Source organism: Pituophis catenifer, unplaced genomic scaffold, assembly GCF_029215685.1.
Source record: "Pituophis catenifer annectens isolate HBS135680 unplaced genomic scaffold, rPitCat1.0.hap2 SCAF_2, whole genome shotgun sequence".
Lineage (NCBI taxonomy): Eukaryota > Metazoa > Chordata > Lepidosauria > Squamata > Colubridae > Pituophis > Pituophis catenifer.
In genome coordinates, this window is record NW_027256882.1 from 275078504 (window position 1) to 275091103 (window position 12600).

Genomic DNA, 12600 nt, shown 5'->3' on the forward strand with positions numbered 1-12600 from the left:
CTCTGTGCAGAATCTTCTGTCCTGTTTAAAATTTAAGAGTGCATTTAAAATTGCAAAGATTCTGGGTGCGTACTCTCTGAAAGTTCCATTGTTTTTTGTTGTTGTTGCAATGTTAATTTTATATATCCAAATAGGAAGTAGTAGCAGCCTCCTCATTTGCAAATAAAAGCAGTATCAAAAAGCAACACATTTCCTTTCGGTGGGCCAGTGATACAAGTACCACAGAGGGGGGGGAGGGGAAAGACGAGTCTATGTGTTTGAGTTTGTTAAACAAGTCAAGTTTAACAAAAGAAAGAAGGAGGAGGAGGAGGAGGAGGAGGAGGAGGAGGAGGAGGAAGAGGAGGAGGAGGAAGAAGAGAAGGAGATCATTTTTCTTCAAAAATAAATAAAAAAATTCAGGAAAACTTTTCTGAAAACAAGATTCTAAATCCAAACGAATTTTAATATTTTCAAAACTGTTATTAAAAACCAACTCATCTAAATTTTCTGAATGCTGCATGGCAAATAGCACCTCCTATGGAGCACAATCCCATCTAACTTGTGGGCCTGGTCTACATAATAAGAGAGAAAGCAATTTCCCATGGTTCCTTGTGGCCAATAGAACACATAGACCCAAAGAACATTTTTTCCTGTTCGCGCACAGTCCCAGCGGTCTTGCTGTTGAACATAAATTCCATGTGCTCTGCTGGTGGACTTCGCTGCCACCCCTTCGTAGGTGACAATTCAGCTGGTGGTTCTGGCTTTAGCACCGCACTCGAAGAAGTCGGCCTATATTTGGGGAGCAGCTCTTTGAGTTCATGCTACCATACAACTATGGTTGTTGATAGTATTAAACTTTAATGAGCATTGCTCTACCCTCTAATATGGATGGGCCAATCCACATGCTATTTCTAAAGGAGAAGAACTGAGGAGCAGGAGCAAAAAAATGCACAGCTGTGGGAAACATAAATGGAGACCTTAAACTTTGCTCTGTGCTAAAGCACAGTAAGATGAGGCAGGAGTTGCTACCACACTCAGAAGCCCTGGGCACCATAACTAGGACCAGTATGGTGTAATGCTGAAAATATTGGGCTAAGACCAGAGATGATCATGCCTCTCCATGGCTGGAGACCCACTGTTGCCTTGGGTTTGTCACTCTTATTAAACCCAACCTATCTGATAGGTAAAGGTAAAGGTATCCCTTGCACATATGTGTTAGTCATTCCCGACTCTAGGGGGCAGTGCTCATCTCCGTTTCAAAGCCGAAGAGCCAGCACTGTTCGAAGACATCTCCGTGGTCATGTGGCCGGCATGACTAAACGCCAAAGGCGCACAGAACGGTGTTACCTTCCCACCAAAGGTGGTCTCTAATTTTCTACTTGCATTTTTTACGTGCTTTTGAACTGCTAGGTTGGTAGAATCTGGGTCAAGTAACGGGTGCTCACCCTGTTACACGGTACTAGGGATTCGAACCACTGAACTGTCGACCTTTCGATCGACAAGCTCAGCTTCTTAGCCACTGAGCCACCGCGTCCCTGATAGAGTAGATACTGACACTGATAGAGTAGATAATGATAGAGTTGAGGAAATTGGAAGAAGGAGGCCTGTGCTGTGCCTTCTTGAGCTCTTGAGGAAAGGCAAAATAGAAACCTATCAAATAAACAAAATAAATATTGCAAACTCCTGCACATCTGAGCCATTTCTTCAGGGAGTCAGGGGGTAAACTGGCCCTGGTAAATGCAACTCACCTATGAACCAGACATGCCTGATAGATAGATCTGCCAAAGCTGTAGGTTTTATGCACCGGGCATGTCAAGAAAAACACCAGACATTTGCAGCGGTGCTAGGATTTGGTGAGATTTGTCTTGTAGTTGAAGTAGCAAAAATTGTGATGGTCCCTATATAAAGCATTTGGTATGACTGAAAGAGCGCAACATCCAAAGGAAAAGAGAAATGGCAAATGGTCCCTTTTGTTTTGCTTTCACTTCACTTCTGCTTCCCTCTTCCAGGTGTTTCGTGGGAGAAGTCCTCACTGTGCAAGATCAGTCACTTTGCTGACGCTGCTACACAACGTTATCTTCCCGTGTGGTGACGGGTTTCTGTCTACTACTTTCTCCCACACGTGTTAATGTTCTTCCCATCAGCTGCGTCTTCAACTAGTGAAATATGAAAATCTGTAGAAAGCGTGAAGTGCGAGATGCAACCTACCAGACCTCTCATGTACTGTCTGTTTGTATGCAGTGCTATTTCTTTCATTCCCCCTGCAAGAGAGAAAAAAAACACAACTTTTTTTTTTGATAAAGTTCTGTATGGCTTTTTCTGGCCCTAAAAACCCCTGCAGAGAGGCTCCCAAAGCAGATTTGTTTAAATGACAGCAAGTTCCATGTAATATGATAAGGCCAAAAGCCAAATGAAGAACAATGCATTCTGTTAACAGAGAAAACTTGAAAGTAGCTCTTTTCTGACCTAGATTTCCTGCCAATTTCCCTCACTAGGGGCTTAAAAGTAAGGATGGAGATCAGTGGGAACAGGAATGGTCTCTGCGCACATTTTAATCCCGTCAGTGTCTCCCATATAGATGGGAAACTCTGAAAAGGATCAGAAGTTGCTTCTGGATAAACAAGCTTCCCTTTTTTCAGTGGGCTTGGGGGGGGGGGAAATGAAAGGGGAAAGATCATAAATCTTTCCCCTAATAGAAGGTAGTCAATATAGGAATGTTTTGCTTTGAATGTTATAATAAAAAAAAATCATCATAAAATGTTACAGGGAACAGCTTGTTCTTGTTCCAAGGCAAGTGTTTTCCCCGTATTTGGTTTAATCAGGCATTGTTTCAAACACACACACACAGGGAAGGAAAAAGACAATGTGGCAAAAATACAACTCAGAGTGAAACTTGGAACCGTTTTTGGAAATGGTTTTTGTTCTTGCTGGCTTCTTCCTAGGGCTGGGAGAGACTCATTGGCCCAAGGTCATCAGTTAGTTCTGTACCTAAGGTACTCTCTCTTCTGCTTTAGTCCAGTGCCTTTAACTACTCCACCTGAATTGACTCTCTTTCAGCTCCAGCATCTATTCAAATCCTTTTCCAGAAAAACCTCAATGCTCTTGGGAAAATACGGAAAACGGAAAGGAGATTGTGGGGAGTTGTTCTTGGATTCCACCCCATATTCACAGCCGTACAGAACACTGGATGTGGTTTCCGTTCTTGTCTCAACCATCAAGCCAACATAACATGGGAACAAGCATGAGGATGACCTGCTGCCAGAATATCACTATTGGACTCCAAAGAGAATGGACTAATTGTTAGACTTCTTCTTCTTGTTATTGTTGTGGGGCTGGGAATATAATCAGAAAAAAATGGTACCTAGGGCACTCTGGAAAATAATAATTTTTAAAAATAGGGTGATTCCCCTCCCCCTCTACCTTTAAGTGGGGCCAAACTGCCTTTTCCATTCTAGTAATATTTTTTATTTTATTTTATTTTATTTATTTATTTATTTTTATATGCCGCCCTTCTCTGGAGACTCAGGGCGGCTTACAATGTGTTAAGCAATAGCCTTCATACTTTTGTATATTTTATACAAAGTCAGCTTATTGCCCCCACAAACCGGGTCCTCATTTTACCCACCTAAGAAAGGATGGAAGGCTGAGTCGACCTTGAATATGATATCACGGGGCACTTATCCAGGTACTTTAAAAAGTACTGTGTACCTGACAATAAAGAAAGTACATATCCCTATAGTAAGGTAATCCTATCTATGCTTTTCAGGCATTTCTTTTTCAGGTGGATGTTAAGTCAAGGAAGAAAAATTTCAGTCTTCGGATTGTACTGTTTCACTACAACGCAAAGCTATTTCCTAGATTATCAGTGATGGTTAAGGATATAAAATATTAAAAAAATATGTCATATTAAATATATAATTAGAATATTAAAAATATAAAAATTATGCAATATTAAATAAACTTTTCCACAATTCTTAAATAAAATTTTTAAAAAGAATTTAGCAGGACTTACCAACAAATAAATCCCCATTGATATTCAACTGTCTCATCATTCCTGGTGATTTGCCAGTTCTGGCACCATAATCATCGACCGTGATCTTCCCAGATTGTCCATCCCTTAAATTGATTAAAAAAAAGGTATGTTCCCACATTGAAAAGCTTTCATAATGTTATTTTACATAGAAAGAGTGCAGAGAAAAGCAACAAAGATGATTAGGGGACTGGAGGCTAAAACATATGAAGAACGGTTGCAGGAACTGGGTATGTCTAGTTTAATAAAAACAAGGACCAGGGGAGACATGATAGCAGTGTTCCAATTATTATTATTATTATTATTATTATTATTATTATTATTATTATTATTATTATTATTATTATTATTATTATTATTATTAATTAAATTTCTATACCGCCCTTCTCCAAATAGGACCCAGGGCGGTGCACAGCCAAAGTAAAAACAGAGCATACAAAATTTAAAAACAGTATTAAAATAATTAAATATTTTGGCCGTAAATTAAAACAACCCAATTTAAAATCAATTTAAAATTTAACTCAAGCCAGCCCAGCTAGTTGAAATAAATAGGTTTTCAGGGCCTGACGAAAAATCCGGAGGTCTGTTATTGTACGTAACTCTGGGGGAAGGTTGTTCCAGAGGGTGGGCGCCGTCGCAGAGAAGGCTCTCCCCCTGGGGGCCGCCAGCCGACATTGTCTGGCGGACGGCACCCTGAGGAGGCCCACTCTGTGCGAGCGTACTGGCCGGTGGGAGGCTATTGGTGGCAGAAGGCGGTCTCGTAAGTACCCCGGCCCTAAGCCATGGAGCGCTTTAAAGGTGGTCACCAACACCTTGAAGCGCACCCGGAAGACCACCGGGAGCCAGTGCAGCTCGCGCAGGAGAGGTGTCACATGGGAGCGCCTCGTCGCCCCCATAATCCCTCGTGTGGCCGCGTTCTGGACCACCCCAGGGGGAGCCCCATGTAGAGAGTGTTGCAGTAGTCCAGGCGGGAAGTGACTAGTGCCTGAGTGACTGTGCGTAGAGAATCCCGATCTAGAAAGGGACGCAACTGGCGTATCAGGCGAACCTGATAAAAAGCCCCCCTGGCCACGGCCGTCAAATGGTCTTCTAAAGACAGCCGTGCGTCCAGGAGGACGCCCAAGTTACGAGCCCTCTCCGTGGGGGCGAGTGATTCGCCCCCAATAGCCAGCGATGGCGTCAGCTGGCTATATCGGGACGCTGGAAGCCACAGCCACTCAGTCTTGGAGGGGCTGAGTCGGAGCCTGTTTCTCCCCATCCAGGCCCGCACGGCCTCCAGGCACTGGGACATCACTTCAAGGGCATCGTTGGGGTGGCCTGGGGTGGAGATGTATAGCTGGGTGTCATCAGCGTACTGATGGAACTCCACCCCGAAGCCACGGATGATCTCACCCAGCGGCTTTACATAAATGTTGAACAGAAGGGGCGAGAGGACCGACCCTTGTGGCACCCCACAAGCAAGGTGCCTCGGGGTCGACCGCTGCCCCCCCCCGTCAACACAGATTGTGACTGGTCAGAGAGGTAGGAGGAGAACCACCGCAGAACGGTGCCCCCTACCCCCAACCCCGCCAACCGGTGCAACATGATACCATGGTCGATGGTATCAAAAGCCGCTGAGAGGTCTAACAGGACCAGGATAGAGGAGCAACCCCTATCCCGAGTCCTCCAGAGATCATCCACCAACGCGACCAATGCCGTTTCCGTGCTGTGCCCAGGCCGGAAGCCGGACTGGAGCGGGTCTAGATAGACAGCTTCATCCAGGTACCGGGGAAGCTGTTGCGCTACCACACTCTCAACAACCTTCGCAACGAAGCGAAGGTTGGAGACTGGACGATAGCCAAAACAGCCGGATCCAGAGAGGGCTTCTTGAGGAGGGGCCTCACAACCGCTTCTTTCAAAGCAGCCGGCAGGACCCCCTCACTCAAAGAAGCGTTAACAATCTTCTGGAGCCAGCCTCGTGTCACCTCCCGGGAAGCCAGTACCAACCAGGAGGGACATGGGTCCAATAAACATGTGGTCGCGTTCAGCCGTCCCAGGACCCTGTCCATGACCTCGGGAGCCACAGGATCGAACTCCCCCCAGATAACACTCTCAAGACCTGCCTCAGTCATCCCGTCCGGACATACTCAGTCAGAGGCCAGCCCTTCCCGAATCTGAGCGATTTTGTCATACAGATACTGCACAAAAACCTCAGCTCGGCCCTGCAATATCTCAGGGGCTGCCATAAAGAAGAGGGAGTCAAGCTATTCTCCAAAGCACCTGAGGGTAGGACAAGAAGCAATGGGTGGAAACCAGTCAAGGAGAGAAGCAACTTAGGAGAAACTTCCTGACAGTTAGAACAATTAATCAGTGGAACAACTTGCCTCCAGAAGTTGTGAATGCTCCAACATTGGAAGTTTTTAAGAAGAGACTGAATAACCATTTGTCTGAAGTGGTGTAGGGTTTCCTGCCTAAGCAGGGGGTTGGACTAGAAGACCTCCAAGGTCCCTTCCAACTCTGTTATTCTATTCTATTCTATTCTATTCTATTCTATTCTATTCTATTCTATTCTATTCTATTCTATTCTATTCTATTCTATTCTATTCTATTCTATTCTATTCTATTCTATTCTATTCTTATTCTATTCTAATGTGTAGAAATGGTTGTACATGTTTCAGATGACTTCTGCTGATGGGCCAACCGAAGGACGATAGCCGAGTATGAGAAGGGGAAGAAAGCCCTTTGAGTAAGGGAGAAGTCCACATGCTTACAAAGCGATACCTATGTTTTTGCAACAAAGTTGTTTACACGTTGATGTTTAATGACGGACAGAACTATTCAAGAATCAAGAATCACAACTTACCGAACTGCCTTAACTTTATGCCACCTGCCATCATTGAAAGAGCCATTCACTGTTATATAAGCAATCCCACTGCCCAGATTGTAACTGAAAACAAAGGAAAGAGTCAACAGATTCTCGAGAACATACTGTCACAGCTAAGTTCAGTCCTTTTCACTATACAACAATCATTGGATAACACTTATTTTTCTTTATTCTGTTCTCATAGCTGTGAATCTTCAGGGAGATTACAAGGATATTAAAAGTGTTAAGAACGGTAAACCAGAGGTGGTATTCAGCCGGTTCAGGAGAACCGGTGTCAGAGATAGCGGGTGGGCAGGCCCACCTGCTATGCAGTCCTATTTAGGCACATTTTTGAGGCCGGGTGCATATGCGGAAGGCGCACGCGTGTGCAAAGCACATGCATGGAAAGCCAGGCGCATGCACAGAAGGTGCGTGCACAAAGCGAGCATGTGCGCATGGGGCGAACCGGTGGTAACAATATGTGAAACCCACCTCTGAGTAAAACTATAACAATTATAAAAACAAAAGCAGTGTGAATAAATAACAAAGGAAAGGAAAGAAAGAAAAATGACAAAATATGAATTATAGCTGACATAGATCCAGGATAAGCATGCTTTTGAGATTAAGACTGCACTATTACATAAATCCCATGGCATTGCCTAACATATATTCATAGGATTGTGTAGAAAGAGATTGGCAGGGAAAGTTCTTGTAACTCATTTTCGCCTCCCTCCTTTTCATGACTGAAACACTTTTACTTAATTATAGTTCCTTTGGAAGCAATATTAACCAGGCAACAGAACTCCCAAAATCAAGATGGAGGAGACCTGTTAGGGCAGGGGTGTCAAACTCGTGACGACACATGTGATGTATCGCAACTATTTTCCCCTTCGCTAAAATAGGGGTGGGAGTGAACAGTACGTGATGCATCCGGCTCATAGGCCGCGAGTTTGACACCCCTGTGTTAGGGAGACAACATATTGTAATACTATGGCCTTGACTTCTAAACATCTGTTTGAACTAGTTGGGTAGACCCAAGGCAGAGGAATCACCAAAGAGGCTACACTTGGATAGGAAACAACATGATTATTTTCAAAATAATAATGATACTATTCCTAACAAAGGGTGCTTTGCAATATGATTCTCTCTACAATAGTTTTACTCAACCTTGTCTGCTTTAACCTGTGTGGATGTCAACTATCCAGAATTCCCCAGTCAACTGGCTGGGCAATTCTGTGAGTTAAAATCCACACAACTTAAAGAGATCAATGTTGAGAAATATTACTCTACAATTAAATGGTCATATTAACATAATAATATTTTGGTGCATGACTGAGATGTGAAATGAATTAAATAACATATAAAATTAACTAGGTATATCTCATATTCATCTACCTTTTTTGTCCTTTTCATATTTTCTGCTATATAAGATTTTCATGAACAGGATTTTTTTTTTTTACGTTTATGTCTATTACCCAGAGCTCTGCATGCATCCATGCACATATTATTTTTCCTTTCTAAAGGATTATACCTTTCAGGAAGGGACTGGGAACAGATATTATAAATTACTTAATCTGTTTCTTAATAGTTTTTAACTTCTATATGTATTTGTATTTATTATGGCTGTTCACCGCCCTGAGTCCTTCGGGAGTAGGGCGGTATACAAATATGAAAAATAAATAAATAAATAAATATCTAGGACTTATTATAACTAGTACTTCCTCTTTCATCAGATTGAGAAATGAGCCACCATCCCCAAATTTTTCCACTGAATGCTGGATCCTGTCTGATTCTGTGAGTCTAGCATATTTTTTAAGAAAAAAATGAGCATTAAGAAATTCAGGAGTCTTGCAATTCATTTCAAGAAATGGGAAAATCAATTACACAGAAAAAATACATTCATTCACAACTCAGGGCAGGAATTACATAACTATCACACCCATGCCTGTTCCAAGCGAAAGGAATGCCTACCTGAAAACCAAGCAACCATCCTGAAGACCAAGGGAGATGAAGTCACTGTTGGATCGCATTGGGCTATCACCTCTCCATAATAATAGACCATCCATCAATGTAGTCTTAAACCTCATAAACACATTTGTTCTTGATCCCGACACTCTGTGTGGTGCATGAAATGAGATTTCAGTGGCGTGGGGGAAATGACATAATCTTGATTGCAATAACTTCCCCTCTCTGGTAACATAACATTAATTTGATAAGATGTTTCTCCTAAAGATCTGATAAGTATACCCTCAAAGCAGTGGTGGGATTCAAATAATTTAACAAATGGTTCTCTACCCTAATGACTGGCTGGGTGGGCGTGGCCAGGGGGTGTGGCAGGCAGCACTCGACCTCCTGCACCCCCCTGGGAGCAGAAACATGCTGCGGGGAGGGGGTACTGCATCCCCATGCCCCATTTTGGGCCTAGGAAGCCTCTCTGAAGCCTCCTGAGAGCGAAAATGGGCTGCGGGCGGGGGGATGCCCCCCGTGCCCCATTTTGGGCCTAGGAGGCCTCCCTGCACTTACCTGGAAGCCAAAATGGGGCACGTGGGGACTCCTGGAAAGGGCAGGGCGGGAAAGGGCAGGGCCAGCTAGCAATTTAACTACCGGTTCGCCCAAACTGGCCCAAACCGGCTGAATCTCACCACTGCCTCAAAGTGGCTTTGGGGAAAAACAAATAACTAGTTGTTTTGTAAAATAACATTTTTAAAAAAATACAGCTGGTTTGAAAAAAAGCATTGCATTTTGTTTACTTTGTACATATGAGTAAACCCACTGTGAGTAAACACTCTATTTTTGATATCCATATCAAAAATAGTTCTTTCATCGACAAGAACATAACTAGAGGGCATCAGTTTAAAGAAATCTAAGTTAGGTTTTGGCTCTCACTGAAGCTTTCTATGTCTCCCTTTCTACCATATTTTTCTACTTAGCAGGGATAAGATCCTGGTCCTTTATATAATTTGGACTTCAACTCCCACCTTTTCTTGCCAGCATGGCCTGTGGCAGCCAGGTAAAAACACACGAAGGGCAATGCATAACACTATATGATATCTGTTGACTGTTTTAAAATACAGGTTTTAATCTAAATCTGGAAAGACAGTTCTTAGGCTTTTAATATTTGCCATGTACCTGCATAAAACCATAACCACTCACACATCCAAGAAGATTTCTGGATGACAGAACTACAAGCAAAACTTGGGCATTGACTGCACGAATTACCTTTTAAGAATGTCTGGATTGTCATATGTAAGATAGCTGCGACCGATGAACTGTGGAATTTCAATGGCTTCCATCACAGCTAAAATATTAAGGGAAACTTGATATCAAAATTCTAGTTTTATACATTCAATGATTTGTATGAACAAGCATAAGGAAACATTAAAAAACATGTATTTTTCAGAAGATTCTCAGTCAATAATTTTTGACGAACTGTGATTCAAAATTTCACCTTCATAGTGACATGATAAACTTCTTAATCCTACAGGTCAAACCTAGAGAAGGATCTTATTTCAATAACAGTAAGTGATAAAATACGAATTAAGAAGAATCCTTGTTTCTTTGCTGTCCATCACACCATTATATGGAAAGTACCCGCGTTTCCCTGAAAATAAGACCCTGTCTTCTATTTTTTTGAACCCTGAAATAAGCGCTTGGCCTTATTGCCATGTGCTCAAAAGCCCGATTGGGCTTATTATCAGGGGATGTCTTATTTTGGGGAAAACAGGGTAAGACATTATCACCTGTGTAAATAAACACAGAATTGTCTGATTTTCAGCTGAAGGAAGGATATAATAGGGAAGGAAGGAGGATCTGCATCTGCTTCATATGCTGCATGTTTCAGATTTATTTTTGGTAGTTGTACTGTTGTGTTGTTACCCCAAATACATTATGTTATAGACTACTGCGTCTAAGAAAAGTGGAAGTGGAAGCTCCTTGTAGAAGGAAGCAAGAATAATTTTGACGCCATATATGTTGCTCCTGTAATGCCAGATCTCATCCTCTATTTTATTTTTTTATAAATAATTCTTCTCTAATATTCTACAGAAAATAACATTTCATCCACTTAAAATTCAGGGGTGTCAAACTGGCAACCTGTGGGCCGGATGCATCACACACAGACCATGTCCATCCCAGCTCCGCAAATGGGAAAAACATCATGAAACATCATGTGATGGCAACGTGACATTGCAAGTTTGACACCCATGACTTAAATGATCAGTTCTCCCATTTGTCTATTTCAGACAAAGGCCTATTAGAAGTGCTTCATTTCTTCCCAGGCCAGGGCAAAGCTAAGCCTGTTTTTTTTTTTCTTTCTTTCCCCAGCCTTCCTCAACTCTGTACATCCCAGTAGCAGTGAGAGCTCCCTCTTGCCCTTCACATTGAAGCTCTTCAAAACCTTTCCTTCAAACTTCTGGGCACTGTTGTGACCTAGGCTTCCTGAGTCATTAAAACACACAAGTAGTCCCAAAAACCTCTTTTATTGCAACAGCTGTGAATTACATTCATTCACAGCTGAGTCCTAGTTAGTTGCAAAAAGTCCTTCAGGAGAAGTCCTTTGGGATAATCACCAACCTTTATCTCCCTTGACATTCTGCCAAAGACCTGTTTGGCAAAGCCACACAGAGTCCAGAATCAAACAGAGATGCCGACTGGGAACAGAAAGCAATGTTGCTTTCCTGCAAAGGGCCCACGTGCCTTTGCTTCTCTTTTAAGCCTTATGGGAAGGCCAATCATCTCCAGGCCTTAATCCCGAGTCGTCCCTTTTGTTTTGACTGTTCTTGCCTCCTGGCAGCTCTGCGCATGCACGCACTAGGAACAGGCTCCTCCTGTTCCTCTGCTGTCTCACTCTGGAGGCTCCGGAGTCCGTGCATCACTCCCAGATGGTCCTGGCCCCATCTCTGCCTCTGACGCAGAGCCCTTGTCCGGGCCTTCCCCAGACTCCAGGACTGGCCCATGTTCCTCCCCAGCCTCCTCACTGTCTGACTCCGCTGCCAGCTCCTCAGGCTGCTGGCGGACCACAACAGGCACAGCTGCAGTTTTACCAAGGAGCAACATTGCTTAGAGCACTTTAAACATTGTGTAGAACATTTCAAGATAGCACCAGACCAGTCATTACTGGGTCATCTCAATCACGTGCAGTTGATCCTCCAATATTAATTTTAGGATTGTGATGAGTGATCTTTATCTGGCAGAACCAAACCAGGATGGAAAGTACACAGTAATGACAAAAATGAAAAAAGCCCTCGGCTCTTAAACAATCACCTGAAAGAGATGGAAAATTTCTGATGCTGAGCTGGGAATTGCCCAGGATTTGTTGGACTCTGCTCACTATCAAGATTAATTACATAAAACTTTTTCATATCCATACCCCTGGCGGCATTCTCTTCCTCTTTACTTCCAGGGAATCCATATGATTCCAAGATTTGGATTCTGAATACTTTTGCAAGAATAAACATGAGAGTTGGGAGGATCTAAACGAAGCTTGAAAAGTAGAAACTATATGATTTCAAAATCTTTCATTGCAATGACCTGGATGGCTGAAAATCTCCATAGATATTTAGCAGTGCACTTTGGGATGAATACCCTTCGAATGGTGAGGGAGTGTGAACAGATTTTCAGAAAAACTGCAGACTACGGGAACCATTTGCACTTCAGTTTGAGATGCAGGCAACACATACTCATCCCCAACAGCCTGTGCCTGTCTCCAACAGTGAAGGGACACAGTTCAGAAAACATCCTGCAGCCAAGA

The 12600-nt window shown here is 43.0% G+C and overlaps 1 protein-coding gene across 2 annotated transcripts in view; it reads right to left on the minus strand.

Moving 5' to 3' along the window:
• Positions 1-1941: 1941 nt before the first annotated feature.
• Positions 1942-12600, minus strand: part of EGFLAM (EGF like, fibronectin type III and laminin G domains) — a 123380-nt gene continuing 112721 nt past the window's right edge. For both annotated transcript variants that reach the window (XM_070935934.1, XM_070935933.1), the window contains 5 exons: positions 10071-10149; positions 8823-8966; positions 6852-6935; positions 3992-4095; positions 1942-2240 (listed from right to left, as the gene is read on the minus strand). In XM_070935934.1, the coding sequence (XP_070792035.1) occupies positions 2086-2240; positions 3992-4095; positions 6852-6935; positions 8823-8966; positions 10071-10149 (566 nt within the window). In that variant the 3' untranslated portion in view covers positions 1942-2085. The remainder of the gene's footprint in view (positions 2241-3991; positions 4096-6851; positions 6936-8822; positions 8967-10070; positions 10150-12600) is intronic.